Source organism: Cenococcum geophilum (assembly GCF_001692895.1).
Source record: "Cenococcum geophilum 1.58 unplaced genomic scaffold K441scaffold_2, whole genome shotgun sequence".
In the NCBI taxonomy this organism is placed as follows: domain Eukaryota; kingdom Fungi; phylum Ascomycota; class Dothideomycetes; order Gloniales; family Gloniaceae; genus Cenococcum; species Cenococcum geophilum.
In genome coordinates this window covers 5,043,405-5,066,622 of record NW_027137560.1, presented here as the reverse complement: position 1 = coordinate 5,066,622, position 23,218 = coordinate 5,043,405, and the positions used below count along the sequence as shown (strand labels likewise).

The 23,218-nt window shown below is 41.4% G+C and overlaps 5 protein-coding genes across 5 annotated transcripts; 2 read left to right on the top strand and 3 right to left on the bottom strand.

Annotated features, from left to right (window-relative positions):
• Nucleotides 1-11,308: 11,308 nt before the first annotated feature.
• On the top strand, nucleotides 11,309-15,019 carry K441DRAFT_601312 (ARM repeat-containing protein; the record flags this gene model as incomplete). Its single annotated transcript, XM_067645224.1, has 7 exons — nucleotides 11,309-11,479; nucleotides 11,536-11,636; nucleotides 11,687-11,824; nucleotides 11,877-12,922; nucleotides 12,976-13,448; nucleotides 13,505-14,487; nucleotides 14,578-15,019. 7 exons carry the CDS (start codon nucleotides 11,309-11,311, stop codon nucleotides 14,825-14,827), a joined length of 3,162 nt encoding a protein of 1,053 aa, XP_067510110.1. The 3' UTR covers nucleotides 14,828-15,019.
• On the bottom strand, nucleotides 14,898-15,164 carry K441DRAFT_533954 (ankyrin; the record flags this gene model as incomplete). Its single annotated transcript, XM_067642310.1, has 1 exon — nucleotides 14,898-15,164. A coding segment is annotated over one exon (267 nt), but the record flags the coding sequence as incomplete, so codon positions are not given.
• Nucleotides 15,140-15,898, bottom strand: K441DRAFT_692400 (uncharacterized protein; the record flags this gene model as incomplete). Its single annotated transcript, XM_067652571.1, has 2 exons — nucleotides 15,140-15,646; nucleotides 15,691-15,898. 2 exons carry the CDS (start codon nucleotides 15,896-15,898, stop codon nucleotides 15,216-15,218), a joined length of 639 nt encoding a protein of 212 aa, XP_067510108.1. The 3' UTR covers nucleotides 15,140-15,215.
• A 779-nt stretch (nucleotides 15,899-16,677) lies between these two features.
• Nucleotides 16,678-17,664, bottom strand: K441DRAFT_106141 (uncharacterized protein). The gene is made up of 3 exons (XM_067639929.1): nucleotides 17,272-17,664; nucleotides 16,977-17,203; nucleotides 16,678-16,923 (listed from the first exon to the last, which is right to left on the bottom strand). The coding sequence occupies exons 1-3, from the start codon at nucleotides 17,458-17,460 to the stop codon at nucleotides 16,725-16,727; spliced, it is 615 nt and encodes a 204-aa protein (XP_067510107.1). The 5' UTR covers nucleotides 17,461-17,664; the 3' UTR covers nucleotides 16,678-16,724.
• Nucleotides 17,665-20,202: 2,538 nt separating this feature from the next.
• K441DRAFT_692399 (uncharacterized protein) lies at nucleotides 20,203-22,450 on the top strand (the record flags this gene model as incomplete). Its single annotated transcript, XM_067652570.1, has 2 exons — nucleotides 20,203-22,318; nucleotides 22,375-22,450. The coding sequence occupies 2 exons, from the start codon at nucleotides 20,203-20,205 to the stop codon at nucleotides 22,416-22,418; spliced, it is 2,160 nt and encodes a 719-aa protein (XP_067510106.1). The 3' UTR covers nucleotides 22,419-22,450.
• Between the last annotated feature and the right edge of the window lie 768 nt (nucleotides 22,451-23,218).

Below are 23,218 nucleotides of genomic sequence, written 5' to 3'. Positions count from 1 at the left end.
ATTAAAAACTATATACTCTTTTAGGGATTTTAAGCTTTATAAATATCAACTTATAAAGCTCTAAAAGGGTATGCTATAAAGGTTAACTAAAAGCAATAAAACAATTAGGAGGCCCGCTTATAAGTATAAAGAGCTATTACGTTACCTAGCTAAGTATAAAAGTGTACTTTATTTAAGAGAGATATAGAATAGATCGAAGTTTATACCCTATCCCTATATCCTCGCCAAAAAGGTAGCAATAGCTATTATAACGTGGCATTTAGGTAGCTTTTAGGTTTTTTATATCCACCTAAACAACTACTAAACCAAATTTACCGGTTATATAATAATACATATATAGTATAAGTAGTCTCCGTTAATAGCAAGCTAACTTAAGTTAATATTATTAGCTAAGAGTTAATCTATTAAACTTTAGGAGTTATATTAATCCTTCTTAACAAATCATAGGTACCCTCGTCTCGCTCTCTAGTAAGGAGGCTATGGCAATATAACTATACTTCTATCCTTAACTTCTCGCTAGCTTTATAGTCGTAATCTCTAAAATACCAGTAATACGAATCTTAAAACTATATATATACTATAAGCAAAGCCTAGAAATCTAGCTCGACCTAGTACTTACTAACTCTTTTTATTTATTCGCGGCGTAGCAAGTTTATAATAGCCTTTTTTTATTTTAGGCGAAATCACGAGCCGAAATAAAGTGGCTTAAAGTCCTCTTTATAAAGAATAACGCCTTCTTTAAGTAATAGTTAAATAAAAGCAATCTTAACCAGGTTATATATAGCTGCCTCTCATATAAAGGGGTTTAGTCGTGCTCTAGCATCCTATAGTATATATATAATCTCTTTTTAGCTATAGGAAATGGCTATATTTAACGGGATACGTCCATTAGCAGGCTTGACTTCGGCCCTATACTTAAGCAATAGTTTAACAATTTCTACGTTGCTTCTCCACGAAAGTTTTAAAAGCACACTTTTACCTTCTCTTAGCACGTTAATAGGCGCGCCCCATTTTAGTAGTAGGCAAACTATATCTATATAGCCTTCCTCTACGGCTAATAGTAAGGGCTTAATAAGGTCGTTAATGTTAATAAACGGAACAGCCTTCTAAGCAGTGCTAGCCTACCTAAACTTCGCTGCCTAATATATTGCGGAGCTGCTATCGCGTTTATAAAGCTCATTATTTAATATATAGTAGAAGTAATAACCTATAATAATAAGAGCATTAACATCGCATACACGTTTAAGATACTCCGCTATTATAAGAATTAATTTAATAGTTAGATAAAGTATAAACATTTTTAATAGTTAAGAATACTTTTTAAGGAATGGCAGAAGTAGGCTAGTTTTCCCCTCCTTTTAAGTCCTTAGAGTGTTAAGCTAAAGTTAGAATATTTAGTTATTAGCAGCGTTATATACTATTTTAGCCGACAATATCCGAACGCTTATAATAGTTTATAGATAATTTCCCTTTAAGCGATAATTGTATACACGCTTACTTTAATAATATTATTTATTTATATAATATACTCTCTTATATATATAAGAGATAAAGATTAAAACTAGCACCTAGTAGAAGATAGAGGGCTAAGGTATTAGCGGATAAAAGCTACTATTCCGAGCTACGGTTACTTTCCTCCTCCTTACACTTTAGGTATACTTTATCCTCCTAACAGCATCTATTATAAAAGCTATACTTCTAGCAGTTTGCTATTAGTACTAACTCCCCTAATAAATACCCTCCCTTATATACTATACATTTCTTTATTATTTTTAGGTAATACTCTAGAAATCTCTTAACCTTAATATATTCCTTAAAAATCCTATCTAGTTATTAACATTCTAACTCTTCCTAATAGTCTTTAATCCTTTTTAATATCTCTACCTTTTCCTCTAGTACTAAACGCTTTAGCACCTACTTTTATACTTTTTCTCCAATTAATATTATTATATATCCTACTCTTTACCGCTCTATTCCCATAATATAATTTACTATATCTTAAGTATTAATATTCTTAAGGATATTTACAATTAAATTATCCTTACCGATTATTATAAACTTTTTAATAACTTTTCTATCTAAACTATAGTAAATTACCCGGAGGTTCTACTTAGGTAATTTCTCTATTACCTCTACGGCCTTAACATATTTAGAAACTTTATTTATAAGATTAAAAAGGCTAAAACTCATTTTAACCGTTAAAGATACTAAAATTTAGCTTAGTATAAATTTTAGAGCAATAACTAAACTAAATCTTGTAGATTTAAGTTTAGGAGGCGATCTAGTAACTAAGGGATTTTTATACGCGATAGGGACCGGAATAAATATAAAGGTAAAACAATAGAAATTACTTTTATCTATCTTAAGGAGCTTACTGGATAGGTATAAAGGGCTAATAAGATATTTAGGGTTAATAGTATAGAAGAATAGAGCGATTTATACTCGCGCCAATTAGATATAAAATGGCGGATTAGCCTATATAGGTAACTTATATTTAGACTAAAAAATTAAAGTAGATTTAACGCTAGTTTAAATAGATTACTAAAAGAATATATTCACTAAGAGTACGGGAGCTTATTAACTTTAAACTTAATCTCTTAATAACTAGGGGGGAACAAACGGATAACTTTTAGGGATAAAAAGGTCCGCCCTTAGGAAAAATAGGCCTATAAAAAAGAACCTATCTATATAAAGGAGTTAGTTAAGGAGAAAAGTTAGCAGTATAGGGTTACTACAGTTTTGGGTGCCCTATTAGATATTATAGTTTTCTTATCTACCGCAACTTACTTCTAGATAAAAGCCTCCTATATTAAAATATCGTCTTTATATATAAATTCGAATATAAATCGTATATAATCGTATATGTAGTACTTTTTTTACTTAAAATATATAAAACTCTATTTCTTACTAGCCTCTTTATTACTAAGTCTTAACAGGTATCGCCTACTTAAATTGCAATCCTATTAAGCTAAAAGGACGGTGTAATAAGGGCGTAATAGGCAAATGCCGTACTCAATTATTTAATAAGCCTCCCCCCTTACTAGCTATACCCTGCCTAGCCGTAGTATAAGGCGACGCAAATCTGCCAAATATAGTAGAAGGAAGCCTTAGGCTTATAGTAAAGAAATAGAGTTAATAAAGTATACGCATACAATTATATTCGATTTATATTCGAATTTGTATATAAAGACAATATTTTAATATAGGAGGCTTTTATGTGGAAGCGAGTTGCAGTAGATAAGAAAACTATAATATTACTATTATACCTTATTTTAATGTCCCTCAAATTTCTCAGGCAACATAATCCTAGAAATTTCAAAATTTAGGTAAAGTTTTCTATTTTATTAGATACCTCTTAGGGATAGCTATAATTATTAGCGAAACTGGCCTCTACCTTAGGGCGCTATTAGAAGTTTTCCTTTACTTTTAACCAAAGTCCGCTAAACTAAATTTAGTTAAGTATCGCATGCCTAGCTATAAGCGCCTAAACCGGCCTTACTATTAGCAACATGTCCTTTTTAAAAGCTTTAAATACGTCTAAGAATAGGATTAAACTTGTAACTTTTTGTCTTTAGCTATATATAGCTAAACCTTACTATCTTATAGCATAATATAATTCGCTCTGCTCCTAGATTATAATCTTATTTCTCTCTTACTAGCGTTAGGAATTAAATAATGGGGTTACGTACTTACTATATAGCGGGGTAATAGTATTTATAATTCCGCCTAACTTAAAACCCTAATAATGTTAGATAGAAGAGTACCGTCCGCGCTTATGCTTGCTAATTATATCATATATACTATATTCTATTACAGTTTTATAAACTATAAAATCACTAACGCTGGGAATAAATATTACTCTAGTAATTATTCCGCCTACCCCCTAGAGTCTACCGCCTGTAAACAGCTTAGATACCTATGTTCTCTACTATATAACAACCTTTAAAGGATCTGCTCCGTTTATTAGCCTTATAATGGAATTCTGCTAACATTACTACTTTGTTATATTTATGTAGTAGCTATATATTATACTTGATATAAATAGACGGTTTAAGAGAATAGACTTCTATGTATTATAAAGGTATTATAAAGAGATATTACAAAACGCGTATATTATTTATTATAGGAATAATAGGCACGGCTCCTTATATACTAGCGCCTATAGATAACTCCAATTTCCTATAACTATATAGCGCTAGTATATAACTCGGCCACTTAATCCTATATTATTATTATCACTAACACCTAACATCGCTAACACTCTTATCTTCACTTAATTCAAACTAGTAGAATATTACACTAACTAAATTCTATGCTCTATTATATAGTATAGCGAGGCGTAAAACTAGTATAGAAGATATCTCTTTGTATTCTAAACATCCTTTTTCCTCCTAGCTACTTATAGGTTGTATTTCTATTTATAATACTTAATCCTTAGGAAGCAAGATAGTTATATAACTAGGCCTTTAAAAGCCTAACAAGTTAAAGATATATAAAATCCTCTACTTTCTATCCTTTCTAATGTTAACACTTTTAGGTTATATATTTATCTTCTCTTCTAAGTTTCCTTTTTAAAGCTATTTCTAGTGTATTAAGTAAAAGGTATAAGGTAGTAGACTAATATAAGAAGTGGTATAAAGCTAACGAGTTAAAGAGCATTAAAAAAGCTATTATTAGTTATTTAGTGCTCTATCTAGGTATTAAAGAGGCGAAAACGAAAGCCGAACTCTATTAGGCTGGTTTTATCTTTTATTAAAATTTATAAGTTGCTTTATGCAAGAGACTAAGTATCCTAATAGAATATCTACAGAAAACCAATCCTAAAATTATGTATAAGGCCACTACCGGCTCCACTATCGGCTGCTATAAAGATAAGGATAGCGAACCACAACTAAGGAATCCGTATGGGTATTTACAAAGTTAGAACCTTAATAGTAGACTTTATAAAGCTTAGTAGCACTAGGCTAGGGTAGGCTTAATTTAATAATTAAGATTTTAAACTCTTATTTAGCAGAAGGGGTAGGTAGATAGTATAAGAGTACATATTTTTTAATCTTCGGTAGTTAAGGAATGCCAATTCTTAATCTTTTACAGTATATTATAAAGTCGGGTTCTTATATGGCTAGGATTTTACCCCACCTATAAGCAGATCTCTTAGCAGTCGCCTTAGCGGACACATCTTAATAAATAGGGGTTAACTTTTTAAGGTTAGTAAATAGAGAAAGTATAAGTAGAGAAAGTAGGCTGTAGTTAGCGTTAGGACTAATAACAGTAATAAACTTAGCATTATAGCAAATAAGCACCGCCGTATTTACTAATATCACTAACTATAGGCCCTTCTATTAGTCTTACGTACTAAACTCGGCTATAATAATAAGCAAAGGTTGTTTAGTATGGCGAAGTTACTAAGTCAACTTAAAAGCACCAAAATTCCCTAACCCCAACCAGTTCTTATAACTATTAAACTTCGCAATACAGCCTAACTTATAGTATAACATACCCCTATATCTATATCACAGACCCCTATATCTATATCACAGACCCCTATATCTATATCACAGACCCCTATATCTATATCACAGACCCCTATATCTATATCACAGACCCCTCTAAAAGAATATCAGCATATAACACTATTTCTTAGCTCTAAAGCCGGGAGTTAATCCGCTTTTAAAGCAGAGTATTATAGGGTACTTAAGCTGAATCTACTATACGTAGCTAGGACTTAGTTAGATTTTAATAATTATCCTATTCCTATTCTAGTTGCTTATTACCTTATAACTTTATACTATTTCTATTACCTTTTTATTACCTATTAGCAATGTTAATTAAGTAGCAATAAGGTAACAGTTTCAAATCGACGTTAGTATTAACGTTAGTCTTTATCACCTATTTAGTATATATAGTAAGGCTCTAAAGCCTCTTACAATAAGGTAAAGTCATTATTCTTTTTTATCTTTTAGTCTTCCAATTAATAGCATATTACGTTTCCCATTATATATATACAAGTTACAGATTTTTATAACCTACTTACCCTATATCCTTTAGCAGAAAGTAATAATATTAAACTATAACTCGTTATAAGATAGAATTAACTATTACTTTAAAAACTTGGCTTTGCTAGGCTAGGTTTTCCTTATAGCAGATACTTCTAAATTATAATTTAATATTAAAGGGCCAACGGAAGGAAACAAATGTCTTATACTACTTAGTAATACCGTTTTACGCCTTTATATGCTTAATAAATAGTACCTAAGTGGAATAGATATAGGTATAGATATAATAAGATAGGTAATATATTTCTAACAAAATATAGAAAGTAGAAATAAACTAGTAAGGGACATTAGTATAAATAAAAAATTGTATAAAATAGCAAAGGATTAAAATCTAAGAACATATTTAAAGGAAAATCCCTTATAAAAAGGCGAGGAGCTAAAGACTACACTTACTTTAACGGTTAAAGCCATCCTTAGCGCTATATAGGTTAACTTTAAAAGAAATTTTAGGGTAGTATACTATGCTATAAAGAAATTCCAGTCCTAAACAATTTGTATAAGGTATTTTATTTTAATAATATAGTTAGTTAAACGGCCGCTTAACCCGCCTCCTTTAGTAAAATTGCTTATAAAGAGGTACTTTAGTAGGTTATTTATAGCCAATAACCACTAACTATTGGCGAACTATATCTATCCTAGATATACTTTACTAATTCCTAAATAGGACGAACATAACCTCCTATAATACTATAAGAAAAAGAAAAAAACTAAGAGTAACGGACTATAGGGTATAAGTTAGTAGAGAAGCGCTATACTCTATAAATATATGGTTTTTAAAATGCTTATATCTAAAGAGCATTATTCCTAATAAGTGGCAATATAGGTCTGGACATAGGATTAGTTTATTCTATTTAAAAAAACAAAGATATTACCTCTTAATATGTTCCCTTACTTTACGCAGGTAATAGAAAAGGGTATATACTCCCGGCTTATAGGCGCAGAAGAGATACTATTAATTTATAATCTTTACAGGGCCCGGTTTAGGTTTAACTATTAGCTTTAAACTTAGCTCTAAAGTAGGAAGGATGCCCCAATTACAATTACAGATAACCTTACGCTTAACTATAGGTTTTAGTACCTAGCATAGATTAAACAAGGCTTTAATTGCGTTAATTTAATATTAGAAATTTTCTTATATTATAAGATTAGCTAGACATTTACATAAGAGCTAAATAACGCGTTTTTGTTTAGGACTATACTCTACTAGTTTTAATTTCTATTTTTTCTTATATAAACTAACAGCCGATAGCGCAAGCTATCGCCTTAAATCTTCAGTCTTAATTTTATTAAAAAATTTAAGCCATATTTCCTTCCGTTTCCCCCTTTTTAAGGCCTTTTTTTATTTTTTTAATTCTAATGCAGCTTATATATACAATTTATACTCTTCACTCCTAAGTGCCTATGCATTTTTAAGAGTATTATATAGTTCCCTAGTTTCTTTAGATAAGGCATTGCGCTACTAACGGAGCTCTATAATAAGTGGATAAGTTTTAAGAGAATTATTTATTATATCTGCAACCGCTTTAGAAACCTGTAGGTTAATATTTTAACTAATATACGTTAGGGACTTTATAAGTACGTTAGTAGAAGGGCGGCTGAGGAAAGTAGCCTAAATATTATATAAAATCCGCTTATTTATATAAGCCTAATAAACACTAGTATCTTTATAACCCATAACCTATTATAATTAAGCTTAGGTTGCTATAGCGTTAACCACTTTACCTATTCCTCGCTAAATATTATAGGGATTAAAGATTTATATTATTCCGGCTATAAAGCCTAGCCGCTAAATATAGTAGAGGAAAGTATAGTAGGGTATAGGCTTATCTAAAGTTCCGATCCCGTCTACTATTATAATTACTTACTAAAATATTAGTTTATTTTCCTAGCTTTTCTTCTATTTTAAACGCGAGGTCGTTTAATATAGGTTAACTTAAACTATAAAAACCTACTTAATAGTCTAGAATTTAAGTTTAAAGGCATTATTAAGAATTCCTAGGACAATTATATAAATTATTACATTAAAGATTAGGTTATTAACCTTATAAAGATAAAATATCTTACTATATCTAATTTAGCATTTATTAAAAAGAAACTTGTTATATATACCTTACCGTTTAGAATTCCGTCTATACCCTTTAGTAAATTATAAATTAATCTCCATAGCAATAAGGTCCTGTTTAGCCCCTAGCTCTTAAATAAGGATAAGTATAACATATTTATAACATAAAGTATTAATAAGTTCGTCCTTTTCCTTAGATCCTTCGCTAATTCCATTATATTAGTTATCTATTTTACTATTATCTTCGTCTTCACTATCATCATCCCCATCTCCATCATTAATTTTGTTATTACTTATACTATCTCCTACTCCTCTATCCTTATTATAGGTCTTAAAAGCGCATTAAGTTACTACTTTCGCATTTCTCTTTATATAGACTAATACGCCTAGCTAAGATACTATATATATATAAATAAGTATTAAAAATGTAAGTTATAGACTCTATCGCCCATCTAGAAATATGGAGATATTATAAGCCCAGTAATAATATAAAACCCAAAAAATATCATTAACATTTATTACTGGCTTCTCCTTAGTAGATATATTAAGCCCATTATTCTTAGTTAATGGTCCGTTAATATACTATAATAGTTAGCGGGATTTTATAAATATTTAAAGTAATTTCTATATGTTATTAATTTCTTTATTAACGTCTTTAGGCTAATCTTTCTTAGCATATTTTTAATAGAGCTATTGCTAGTGTTTATATTTCTAACAAATACTAGTCCTTTTCCGTAATAGATAATTATCTACAATCCACTAAAAAAAAATTTTAACGTTATGGTTTAAGGCATTCTTAAGAAGTTAAGTAGGGTGTTTTTTTATATTCTCGCAGAACCTAAATAATAAGCTATAGAATTGCATTTTAGATAAGAGCACTCTTACCTTAACCATTATGTTAAAATTTTGTTTATATTATTCTTTATTACTAGTAAATAATTTTTCTTTATAAGACCTATCTTCTTAAATTCTTCGCAAAGTTTTTTATAATGCTTAGCTGAATATTTTAGCTGCGCTAGTGGCTTACGTCGTTAAATAGGCGGACGTTTAGGTATCTATCTAGGTTTCTACCTAAGTTTATGCCTATACTTACGCCCAGGTTTATACCTTAGGCTTTCCTTCGGCTTATTATATAGGAAGGGTATATATTAATTTAGTTCCTAAAAAAAAGGGTATTGCTATAGTAATAGGGCGGGCGCGGAGTCCAACTTATAAATTAAGGTAAGGCAGAGTAATAGAGTAAGTTGGGTAATAGTATAGAATTATTAATATAATTAGCAAAATGGTGGAGAATATTAAGCAGGTATAGGAAAAGAACTAAAGTATAGGAAGAGAAAAAAGAGTAAACTAATATGGTTGGTTAATAGAAGTAATGCTGAGTAGAAGGCTGCAGTGGGCGTATTAAGCTTTATAGATATCTAGGGGACGTTAAAAGCCAGGGAGGTCCATTATAACCGACTATAAGTTAGTAGGATAATAGATAACCCACTTCTTAGAATATAGGGCCGTCCTGGTAATGGGTAATTAAATATGGAAGTACGCAGTTAGAAGTTTTGATGGGGGAGAGACACTTCGCTTAGGCCTTAGCGCTTGGGACAAGCGCTGCTTAAAACAGCGAGCAAACCATCTGAAAATGGACGTCAGTGTCCCTGGACATAGAGTTATACTGGTAAACTTTCGCTGTCTAGCCGAGGCTGTAATAATAAATCAATCAACCAATCAATTCAATTCAAATTCAAATCTTTGTCCTCCAGAAACCCCCTACACTATTCGTCCGAACGCGCTAGCTGAGTGACACCTAAAATTAAACGTGCACTATAGGATGCCGGGAGGCTTATGGGATTTCAAAGGGGTCTGCGATGGCATGTAGAAGTCGCGCAAGTGGGGGTTGTGTATATAATCGCTGTGAAGGGGAGAACGGTTTGGCTTATTACGCAAGCGGCGCGAGGTGTCGTGTATTTGAAAGGAAAAGTGAGGGTGAGGCCTGCGGTGACGGACGGCGCGACGGGGCTAGCAAAGGTGCTGATAGTTGAGGAGTCGATGAGTGGCGTGAAGATGCTGGTGATGTTGACGATGCTGACAGACTAGGATCAGAACTCAGCGGAAGAGAAGCTGCAGTCGCATGCGATGGGCGAGGTGGAATCGGAGCCTGAGCAAGAGAGGATGGAGGTAGGCGTGGTGAGGGCGGACGTGGTGAGCACTGGCGTGGTGAAGACGAATGCAGTGACGACGGACGCAATGACGACGGATGTGGTATAGACAGACGCAACGACGACCGACGTGATGGGGACTGTATAGGTAGGGACGGATAGGAACAAGGGGTGGATGGCTTTACGGGTGTTGATGACTTGAGGTGTGGCAGCAGGAGCAGTGTAGGTATCTAGGTGGTTAAGAAGATCAAATAAAGTATCTGCTAGAAGACAGTCGTCGATATTGAAGCCAATGATATTGTTGTTGTTGATAACTTCTCCAAAGCTCTTTATTATAATCGATTCTTCGCAGATATTGCATACACAAACTATTTTCATATTCGATTTACGAGATCATCTTACCATACAAGTGCAAACTCACCGTTCCCATTCCTCTAGTTTCTCCTGATGCTTTCTCTCTGTCGTTGGCTCGAGCTTCGGTTGGACTTGATCCTATTCACAATAGTAGTCGGCTTGCCACTACCCTTCTCCTTCGCTTGACGAAGTTCTTGCGACCTCTCGTCAAGCTCATCAACGACCTGTATAAACAGAGAAAAAAGGGCCAAAACTGAAGATAACACGATAAGGATCTTAAATAAGCGCAAAGCGTATATTGGTTAGAGAGGAGACGCCTCCTGAGAGCACTATTTTTGCTTCGTTGCCCCGGTTTTGGGCCCTCTCTCGGAAGTTCCACTTCCGAGCCAACTTATGTTCCCAAGAGCCGGACCACCTCTGGAGGCATAGTCTGCGTAGAGTTAACAGAAATCTTAGAAGAATGGCTAGCGGGGCTATCAATATTGGGTAGTGGAGGTAAGAACTATAGACTAGCAAACTGAGCATTAAGCAAAGGTGAGGTTAAAGGTGAGCATCCTAAGCAGGGCGGTGCAGCGGTGATCGAAGTAGAGCCGAAGTTGAAGCGGGGTAATCTTGCTTACATAAAGGGGGAAACGGCGCTAACCGGGAGGGGTGTCAGTTTGCGTGACGTGCAAGCGTAGAAAACCATGGATGCGGAATACCTCATCGAGGTGCCTGGAGAGGCTAACCCACTGACCGAGGGCATACTGTATCATGTCCTGCGCTCAGCTGCTTCTAATGATCCGCAGCAAATTCAGACAGGTACCAAACAACTCCAGAAGTGGGAAACCTATAAAGGTTACTACAGCTTGCTACAGGTACACAATCCTAGGCCGCAATACTGAGAAATAAACCGATGCTAAATACGTCCTAGGCTGTATTTGTGGACAAATCGCTGCCACTTGAAGTCCGTTATTTAGCTATCATCCAGCTAAAGAATGGCATCGACAAGTACTGGCGGAAGACTGCTACCAAGTGAGGCACGAAATCCCTCGGAAGCTTTGCGAAAGCTGATAAGTTGCTAGTGCTGTTAGCAAGGAGGAGAAAGCTGTAATCAGGTCAAGACTACTCGAAAGCGGCATCAACGAAGCAAATCAGCGCTTGGCTCTTCAAAATTCCTTGGTCATAGCCAAGATAGTCAGGTTTGAATTTCCGAACGACTGGTATATAAAGCCCATACACAATGGAAAGCATTACGAGCTGATTTTACTATAGGCCGGATGCTATCACTCAGCTTATACAGATCATCCGCTCCTCGATTGCACCTAATGCAAATCGACTTCATCTTCCACGCTCTCTGCTAATTCTCCTACATATTATCAAGGAGCTATCGACTGGAAGACTGATGCGGACGAGGGCGAACCTCCAGTCTGTCACTCCGGAAATCTTCCATGTCCTAGGTCGAATATATATCGAAAAAGTACAAAGATGGCAGGCTTTCCTTCGCGACGGAGGCGACGATGAGGGCGGGGCTCTAGAAGACATCGAGCAAAGCTTACTAGCAATCAAGGTTCTTCGTCGCCTGCTGATCGCTGGATATGAGTTTCCGAACAGAGATAAAGATGTACAGGAGTTCTGGGGCATAGTTCGCAATCAGTTCGGAGATTTCCTACCAATTGCTCTACTTGAAGATTCCCCACTATCACCAGACGTTCAGCAGCTCATAGGAAAACACATCTTGCAGCTAGCCAAATTACACGTGGAAATGGCACAGGTTCATCCTGCGGCCTTTGTCCTTCTACCATATTCTTTGGACCTAGTCCGTGCTTACTGGGGTTTAATTGCCAAATTAGGAGAGGTATTTGGCTCGAAGACAGCTGTAACATCTTCTAAGGTTGGCACGGACGGGGATGCTGATGGGGATGACACCCCGATAATAGAAAAGATCTGTCTAAAAGGACTGCTGCTAATCCGCGCTTGCTTGAAGATGGTCTTCTACCCAGCTCAAACCTTCAAGTACCGACATGCGGAAGAGAAAGAGGAGAAGACTCGAGCAACACAGCTTGTCAAATCAGATCTACTAACTGAGGACCTAGTACGAGAGATGATGTCCACAATTGTTTCTCGATTCTTCGTTTTCCGTTCCAGTGACTTGCGGTCATGGGAAGAGGAGCCGGACGAGTGGGAGAAGAGGGAAGAAGGGGGGGAAGATTACGAGTTCTCAATACGACCATGCTCGGAGAAGTTATTCTTAGATTTGGCAAAGAACTTCAAAGATTTGCTCATTCAGCCCTTATTACAGGTCTTCTATTCTGTGGCTAGTAAGTCCTGAATATTGCCTAGTTCGAAGAAAAAACTACTAATAAAGCATAAGCTCCCGAAAATGAAGATATCCTCTTTAAGGACTCTGTATATACTGCTATTGGTCTCTCCGCCGACGTGTTGCATGAGCATCTCGACTTCGATGCATTCATATCCTCCACGCTAGTAGTAGAAGTCCAGAAACAGAAGCCAGGCTACAACATCCTCCGCCGTCGTATTGCGATTTTGCTAGGGCAATGGATTAGCATCAAGGTCTCCGAGCAGAGCAAACCTCTCGTCTACGAAATCTTTAGGCATCTCCTTGACAACAGTGACCCGCTCAATGACCAGGTCGTTCGCGTCACGGCTGGTAGACAGTTCAAGAATATTGCCGATGAATGGGAGTTCAAAGCAGTCACTTTCAAGCCGTTCACACCTGATGTCTTGACACGGCTCATGGCATTGATTGGAGAAGTCGAGTTGCCCGAAACAAAAATGGCGCTCCTGAGTACTATTAGCAGTCTCGTTGAGAGACTGGATCACCATGTAAGAATCCTAGCGTCTTGCGATATTTATGATAAGCTCAAGTTAATCATATAAAGATTACCCCTTACGCCGACAGCATCATCTCCCTACTCCCACCTCTGTGGGAGCAATCTGGCGAAGAACACCTCATGAAACAAGCCATTCTCACAGTGCTCTCCCGCCTAACCAATGCCATGAAAGCCAATTCTCGCGTTTACCACTCTCAGTTCCTTCCCATCATTCGCAGTTCCATCGAGCCTGGGTCGGACACACAGGTATACCTTTTAGAAGACGCCCTCGATCTCTGGTCCTCGATCCTTGCGCAAACCCCATCTGCTCCAGAACCCGCACTGCCGGATCTCCTCTCTCCCCTCCCACACCTTCTCCCCCTCTTCTCCCTCGGCACCGACACGCTACGAAAATCCCTCGAGATCACCGAATCGTACCTCCTGCTCTCCCCCGCCACCGTCCTCGCCGACGACTTCCGCATCGCTCTCCTCGCATCGCTCGCCGAGCTCCTCGGCAACCTCAAGCCCGACGCCAACGGCATCGTCACGCACCTAGTTGAATGTGTCGTCCGCGGCGCCTCCGGCTTCGGCGGCGAGTCCGCCGTGCAGGTCCTCGTCGGCGACATGCTGTCGTCCTCGTTTCTTGCGAAGCTGCTCGCGGGCCTGCACGGTGGCTGGCAGCTGCACCAGTCGCACGGGCCGAACCGCAGCGCGCCGGACCACGCCGTCGACGGTGTCGTCGAGACGGACTACTTCTCGGTGCTGGCGCGCGTCGGACTCGCGAGCCCGCGTGTGCTGCTCGACGCCATCGCCAGCGTCAGCAGCGCCGGCGGCGGCGGGGTGGAGGCGACGTTGGACTGGCTGCTGGAGGAGTGGTTTGGGCATTTCGAGAACATTGGCGACGGGCCGAGCCGCAAGCTGGGCGCGCTGGCGCTGACGCGGCTGCTGGAGCTCGCGCAGCCGTGGATTCTGGGAAGGTTGCAGAGCTTGATGACGCTGTGGACGGATGTGGTTAGTGAGTTGACGGATGGGTTGGATGATAAGTCGGCTGAGTAAGTCGTTCCCTGCACATAATGTGTCTTCCTTCATTCCGCTTTATCAAGGTAGTTTCTCGAGGTAATTCGGAAGTTAACGTATACTAGCTGCCTCCACTGGCCCGCTGCCCCCTCTGCAGATGAGCTCCCCACGGAGCCCGAGGCGCCTGAGGATGTGCGGCGGCGCGAGCTCATTTACTCGGACCCAGTGCATAGGATCAATTTGATTGCGTTCATCCGCGAGCACTTGCAGGACACGATTCAGGCAGCAGGTGGCGAGAAGGCATTTCGGGAGGAGTGGTTGGAACGCGTGGATAAGGACGTCGTGGCGGCGTTTGGGGCGCTGGGAATTTTGTAAGTTGTTGCTAGGAAGGTAGGGGACAGGCGGGGGAGGACGGCAGGGATTTTGGGCTTCAGTATCATGGGGGTTATCCACAAGATAAAAGTAAAGCAGTACAACTCATTCCTTTGCAGAATATGCCCAACTCTTCTATTGAGGATGCTACTGAATCGACAGGCTCGAGATCGGCCCCATGTACTAACAGAACCCTGGCAACCTCAATGTGCCTGTTTTGAGAGCTCCAATGAAGTGCAGTCTGGCCCTCCCCGTTCCGTCTATTTACCTCTGCACCATGCGCAATGAGCAGCTCAACAATTTCAACTTTCCCCTTTAGCGACGCGTAAAACAATGCACTGCTCCCATCACTGACCACGGCATCCACGTTGGCAACGAGTTGGAGCAGCAGCTAGACAACGTCGAGGTGGCCCTCCTCCGATGGTAGTGTTAACGGCGTCGAGTCATTCTTGTCCCCACAATTGACGTTTGCGCCGCTCTGCGCAAGCATGCGGATGCACTGTGCGGAGCCAGCACTAGCAGCCTGGTGGAGATAGGTGCGGCGGTCTGACGTCTCGTCCTGGATTTCGAATCCGCGCCTCGCTCGAGAAGAAGCTTGACGGACTCCGGGCGGTCCTGCCGAACCGCCACCATTGATGTGGTGGTGCCCTCGATATCCTGGACGTTTATGTCTGCAGAATGGTCCGGTAGAAGGGCAAGAATGCTTGGCCGGTCCCGAATTCCGGGCAAACGTGCAGTGCGGTGTCGCAGCGGGGTTAGGAGGGGGCATTGGGATTGGCCCCGGCTTCGAGAAGGAGGCGCGCGATTTCTTCCATCCCACCCCTGACAGCACACATCAGTGCTGTCAAACTGTCTAATTCGCCTACTTTCGTCTGGAGCTCTGTGTCCACCTTGTGCTCCAGCAGAAGCTTTACCATGCCGTAGTAAGCGGGGTGTATCCTTGGTGGCCTTGAGCATTGACATCCACTCCTCTCTGGAGTAGCGTATCTGCCATAGCGAGCTGGTTGTTCGACACAGCCTTGTGGAGTGCTCTGCGCCGAGGATAATCCTCCGATCCAATGTCCATCCCCTCATCAAGAATTATTCTAGCTCGATTTAAGTCCCCCGAACGAACCGCCGAGAATAGTGCGGCCTTCGAAATCTTCTTTTTGGTTGCATTACCTTGGTTGCTCGTCAGGCCACCTTTCAAACCGGGAGCTGATACCTTAAGGACTAGGGAATCGGTTTTCTGCTCGGTTGGGTCCAGAGTCAAAAAGGCACTATGTAAGCATATTTTTCTTTCACGACCATTTGGTAAGACTCTAACCAAGCAAATGGTTGGTGTTTCTGCGGCCATCTCGATCGTCTTATTTATAGCGGCACTCAAGGTGAACCCGATGGTGGAATATTGGAACGGCCTGAGTAAGTCAATAAAATCAGAGAGTGGTGATTCGACTTCCAATTCTTCATCGCAAGAGAAGAACGCTCGGAGGCCTGACCCGCCATCGACCATGAAATACCAAGTGCTTGAGGATTCAGACTACCATCATGTTAGAAGGCGGCCCACGAATAAGTGGTGGAAAGATAAGCTCAAGCGTGGAGCAGATAGTTCACACGCCAATGGTTCAGTATTGCCGACTGCCAGGTCATTTGACCCCGATGTTGAACCTGTGAATGGGAAATGAGTCGACGATTGATTTGAGATATGAGACTATGAGACTATCAGCGCCTACAAATGGATAAGAGCCTTTCGTCATTCGACGTCAGCGTTTTCATAAATGGCCAGCGCTATTACAACTTCATAATGGCATATCCTAGTGTTGCATGATGTGGGTTGAGTAAACCCAATAAATACCAAGACGCTGCTTTTTCCTCGTCAACATGGGTATCGAACATTGAAGCAAAATGCGATCTTCACGGCCTATCCCTGAAAGTGGATGAAGGCTTTATCCCAGCTGTCCACAACCTTTGACTTGATGAATTTTCTTAGGCTAGTTGTAGATTTCGAAGCCAGACACGTGCTTCCTGCCACATGTCCTTTTTCTGTTGATCTTCGTGACGAACGTACTGCCTCCCTCTTTAGGGAACGGATTTGAAGGAAAGCGATTCCGACAAGAATACTGTGGAATGGGTTAGCATGAGGACTAGTATGTGCCTAGTAAAAGGGTATTACCATTGTATCACGCTTACAGCAGTGACAATGAAGGAGCACATAAAAATCTTGTCATGACTGCCTACACATTTCTGGCCAGCTGGGCAAACACTGTCTTTTTTGATGATCATTACTTCGCCGACAATCAGAAAGATAGCCGATAGAGCCCAGAAACTAGATAGTGCCAGGAAAATCATGTCACTGCTCTCGAATGAGAGTAGGAGGACGACTGCGGTAGTAGCGATGGCCTGGCAATTGAGATGTCTTCAGTTTCGCCTATACTGCGGGACCACCCCCGAGAATAGGTTGTACATACGCAGATAATTGTCAGGACCCATCCTATTCGTGTGAGATTAAGGTATGGCCGAGCTGAGGACACAATCACGGCATCGCGGTCGGCGGAATGCCGGAACCATACCAAAAAAAAGAGTGCAAGTATAAGAGCAGCCAGACCCCAGAAGATTTGTGCTTTACGCGTTGTATTCCGTTTGTCTCCAGTCTGCATTGTTATGGTTGGGTCGTCAAAGCAACTCGGGTTGAAACCCTCTGAGGGGGGTTGAACATGCAAAAGTAATTAGGAAATTTGAGAAAAAGAGAAGAATCTGATCAACGCGTCCCAAATGATAGGGCGCCTTGCTGTTGAGTTTTAATATCAACGCATACTGTGAGGATTTCAAAAGACGCCCCACACGATCTTGACCCACCCTCTTCACGAAACGAGAGCATGGTTCAATTTTTGGCTTGAGCCGAGCGAAGGGTTATTGGCTGGTAGTCACGGGAGCCTTATGATTGTTTTTGCTGACGGCGCTAGCTAAGCGATGGTTCCTGTGAAGAAGATTTGGTTTCATCGTAATTTGACCTAACTTCAATCAAACCGCCTCCGCTAAGATGTGCGAATTAGGGTGTTCGCGGGGTTTTGTGTAACTTAAAGAAGCTTTTTTCCCCGGATGCAACTTGGTAGCACCTTGGCAGGGCCTTTTTTGGCCGTAATGCAGAAGCCGTTATCGCCGTGGCGTCTTATTGAATAATTTCCACAAGCAAGGGCTTTTATGAGGGTCCACGATCGAAGCACGGACCTTGTTCTTGATTTGGGACCGGGAACCACCGAGGCGTTGCTTGACTAAAATCTCTGACAGCTGGAAATTGGTAGAGTACAGAGTGGGGCGGGTTAGACCAACATGGGAATCATTAAATGACTGAAACGGACATTTGTTAAGGTCGCCACTAATCGTACACCCCCTAAATGATATTCGTACACCCCCCAATTGATATTCGTACACCCCCTACCTTATTTAGTTTAGACACTTCCTTACTAAGTTTAGACGCTTCCTCACTAAGTTAGATNATCACGTGNGTTTAACTTNTTTGCGCTTANATCGCGAAAATNAAAGTNCNCGCCATGTAAGTTTTATAACAGCAACATCACGATTAAGTCTTAATTTTAGTTATAGTATAAGTAGTAGAGTCTAAATTTGGATCACGCCTAAGTTAATTAATTAGATTGCATAGTGCTTTGTAAGGCGTCGCACAAACTAATTTAGGTACTGCCACCTCTGCTTCGCGCCCACGCCTGCGCCTGCGCCCGGTGGGACCCAAATTAACACCTCTACTTTATATTTAAGAGCCTGTAATTATAGAGCGTCGTAATAGTCGGCTAATTAACTCCATAGCTGGCTCTACAACTGCCAATTGCGTTAACTTGTAGAAAGTCCTTAGCATTTGAGCGAAATACTAGCTATACTATGGGCTCGTACTTTAATTTTCGCGATATAGGCGCAAACAAGTCAAACGCACGTGATGATCTAACTTAGTGAGGAAGCGTCTAAACTTAGTGAGGAAGTGTCTAAACTAAATAAGGTAGGGGGTGTACGAATATCAATTGGGGGGTGTACGAATATCATTTAGGGGGTGTGCGATTAGTGGCGACCTTTGTTAAAATTCTACAATGGATGATAGAATAAGAGTTTCTGCCATTTGTGCCCTAGCTTGTCTAAAGAATGCCATCGGATCGGAGTTATCAAATGCCGTAGTGTAGAGATGCTCTCTTTCTAATCTAGACCCTTGCATCTTCTCCTAATCAGGCTATCTCCTTGGATAAGTAGATTGACACGTCCTCCTCATTGAGTTTAGTTCCTTCCTCATTAAGTTAGAGCATTACGTACATTTTACTTGCATCGCGAAGCGCCCAAAACATTACCTCGCATTTGATCCTCTACTTCTTCTTCAGGATCCTGCAGTTGTTGAGCGCCGTCACGGTCGCCCGGTAGGCTCTACAAATAGCAATCGCGTTGACAACTCTATTCGCCGAGAGCCATCGGCATTTGGGCAAAATACTGCGCGCGGCCGTGCCCGCGGAGGCAGTTGCAGACGTCAAGCAGAGGTGGCAGCACCCAAATTAGTTTACGCGATGCCTCACAAGTCACCTCTTAAAATCAACCGACTCAGGAGCAGGTGAGTAGTACTACAGGTAGTGGGAGTGGTAGTGGGAGTCAAGACTACTGCGAGTGCCCTGCCAGGTGTCGGCGGCAATACTCAACAGGCTTTCACGAGGACTTTGCTGAGGGCTCCTTTGATGCATTCCAACTTTGATTTAAACTCTACTAGTTATACGATAGCTAAAATCAAGGCACAGATGCAAACAACTCAAATTCACGTGGCATTCTAACTTGATCAGGAAGGGTATCACTCTACCGCTACCCAATAACTTTCAACCCCTTTAAGGAGGTCGAAACGTTATACCTAGCAGTAGAGAAAATCTTGCTGCAGCAGGCCACCTATTTGGTTGCTTTAGGGTAATGCTAAGAGCTCCCAAGCCAGACTGTCAAATAAACTATTTGACGAAATGAAAGCTACCAGTTCTCGACTTCACGGCGTCTTGTTTTAAAACTGGTAATGCATGAAGCCTCATATGCATTCTTCTAAGAATCCCATTGCTTGGTACACACGGTTTCATTGTGCAGTCACAGCGTCAAAATATACTGCGCTTAACAAAGCCATTATTACTAGGCAACGTTGATCGCCACACGGATTCTTCTCAGAGTGAACATAGCTCATAGTGCATGCCTGCCCGCCAGTTTCACGCGCTAGTAATCGTGCAGTGAATTCACAATGGTCAGTCTAGTGCTAAATCAGAAAATCCAAAGACCCATAAAAGCAGTTCCCACATTTTCCCCATTGCAACTTTACAGAAAGCCCCATCACACAGGCTAACCACCTCAAAAGTCCCGTCAAACGTCATTGAGTCGTAATGTCTGATATCAAAGAAAAAGTTCCAGCAAACGGAAATGAAAACGAACTCGAGATGCAGGCCCCCAACCCCGAAATGCTCTGGAGCTATCTCAGCGGCTTCTCTGGACTAAAAGATCCTGCAGCAGCTAAATCCATAGCGAACAAGGATGCCGAAGTAGTACGACAGGTAGTGTACAACTGCGACAACGGATTCGAGTTCTCCAGGCGTCGTAACGCCGCTTCGGATAATGCCAGGCAAGAGACTCCGAACAATGGAGGCAGAGGCGTTTGCAACACTACTAGACAGAATAATCCCGACGCGTACGTCTTCAGCCAGGGACATGGAAGTGTGGCAGAGTCCATTGAAAGTACCGAATCTGGTGGGAACCATCCTTCTCTACTACTCGCTCAGATTGATCAACAGAGCCCCCAATCTCTACCAGCCAACCCGTATGGAGACCAGTTCCAGCATCAGGAGCCAGAAACCCGGACCTATAGTTCCCCTTATGGCTCTCCTTGCGGCTTTGGTACTGCCAACGGGGGCAAACAGCGACTCTACCGGCCGATGCCAGGCACTCCCTGCCGTCCACCACCACCACAGATCCCACAAACACCGCGTGGCCGTTCGGCGAACGACCGCCTTCTTCGAATGAGCAGTTCCTTGATGACCTCGCGTATCCCGATGGCCCAATTATCACGGACGCCCAATGTCCCGATAGTCCCAATTGAGCCTGCTCTGCAGAATGGACAGTTCTTGCAAATTGGACGACGTTTTCGGGGTCTTCCTGAAGCTCTGAGAAGTCCTTTTGGAAGAGAGGACAATACTTTGGACAACGAAACCTTGGCAGGCTATGACACCGAAAACCAGAGCGCAACAACCTCTCAGGATTCTGCCCCTGATATTCGTCAAACTAACTCCAAGATCATCACCTCTCAAGCAGCTAAGGGGCGCTGGAACACAGCCCGCTGGCACCCACCACCTGATGACAACCTACCTGCTACGGACGCCGAAAAGCTCGACTACGTCCTCCGCGTGGAATCCGCGATGTTGTCGGCCCATACGGCTGAAGATAACCCTACCTCGACCCACGTCAAGCGTTGGATCGAGCCAGTCTATCCGGCTGACGACATCCGTGCCGCCGCCTGGATGGTTGTCGAAGCTACCGTGGTACTGCATACACATGGGAGCACGTTGCCCATCTACGCCTTCGAGAAGACTGAAAAGCACGGGTTCGCGCAGAAGAACCTGATGTTTAATGAGCGCATGCAGCAGATATGCCAGTGCTTGGCCACACGAAAGACACAGTGCACATTCGTCATGTCGAACGATACTCTGAAGATTCAGAACATGATTGCTGCGCCGACGAGAACGCGGTATAGGTGCATGAACAATAATCTGGCGAATAACCGGAAAGCGAAGCGTCTGGCTCACACAGCTGGCTTAGATGGTCGTCTCAAGGAGAGCCGTAAGGGCAAGACTGAGAGCCTCGGTGGAGAGCAGCTTGAGGCTTCTACTCCGCAGAGCGCTGAATCAAAACGTTCGAGAGGATCTGGACGGAGGAACGCTGTTAGTTTATCGGATAGCGGACGTTATGAGGGTGTGAATATGAACACGACGTTTCAAAATGGGCCTGGGATGGCTTGGAGATCGCAAGTTGAGCAGGATTTGGCGTCAAACCAAAATCAATATGTGCCAGCCTCAAACATTCAACCCGAAGGTATGGATCTGGGTTCACAAACATTCAACTTCGACGAGCCACTTCGGTTTTCTAACCAGCGCTCTTCAGGTAGCGCCAGGGGGGTTCTTACGGGAGTTTCTTTATCTGGGTTGTATGAATCTGCCTCGGGTTCTGATATACAGGTTCAAGGTTTGCCGTCCGATGAATTCCAGTTCGACTTTGCCGATGCGCAATTCATAGCCGATCTTGATATGATGATTGCCGCTAACACCGTTTCCACAGCATCCTTCCCACAGGCTCAGTTTCCCACAGCGCCTGGAGCCCTTCTCCAGCAGGACCTCACTATCGACAATTATCATGGTATGGCTGTTCTCACCAAACGCCTTGACCCTCACTCCTTAGAAAATATTTATGGTAAAGAGCGTAAGTATGAGGACGAGGATGGTAATGGTCATTGTAAGCTGTCCAAAACTAGTATTGGGTTTGAGCATCAGTCGTTAACCGCAGATCAGCAAGCGGGAAGCCAGGTGCCGTTCGACGAAATGATGGTATGTGAGGATGTGAATTGTGAGGATGAGAATTAGGCGGAGTTGTAATTCGGTTTAGCAGCGGTTGAGTAGACGCTGAGCAGTTGAGTAGAACCTGAGCAGCTTGGACGAGATTTTCTTTTGTGATTGCGCCTATTAGTATTGGTTTAAACTTTCATCCTTGATTTTGTTTGTTTCTTGATTTTTAGTCTGGTGCTTTCTATAGCATCATTAATCTTAATTGTCTGAGTATCCTTTTTTCCTTCTTGAAGACGTTGTGTAAGGATTTGAATCTGCAACCGCTCCATTGAGATATTGTTGACCGAGCGCCAATCACTGGTCGTCGTCTACCAGGTTAAAACTAGATCGGGGGTATCTTGGCCTTGTACATATAGTCTCTTTTTCTTCGTAAATCAATCTACACACGAGTTACATAGCATGACCAGCTTCACCTCCTTCCGCAGGTTTTAAATTCGGTACACATTCAACTTCGCCTAATTGCCATCAGCTGTATATAGCAATCGTAGCGAACACCTCTGTTGCAGGGTCGTGATCTTTGCCAAATATCGTGAGGTTTTGTCGACCTGAATCAGGTTATCTTATCACCGACTCAGCTGCCTCCCATTGACTCAGTCATTGACTCAATCATTGACTCGATCATTGACTCAGTCACCTACCCCTTGTTTCCATTGCCACCCCCCTACCCCCTTCTCGTTCTCATTTCCTACACCTTTCCTATGTATATATAGAGGCTTTAGAGCCACCATTCAATAGACAGAGTCATTATTCTTTTCTTACAATCGGTGCACGGACTTCCGATTGACAGTTA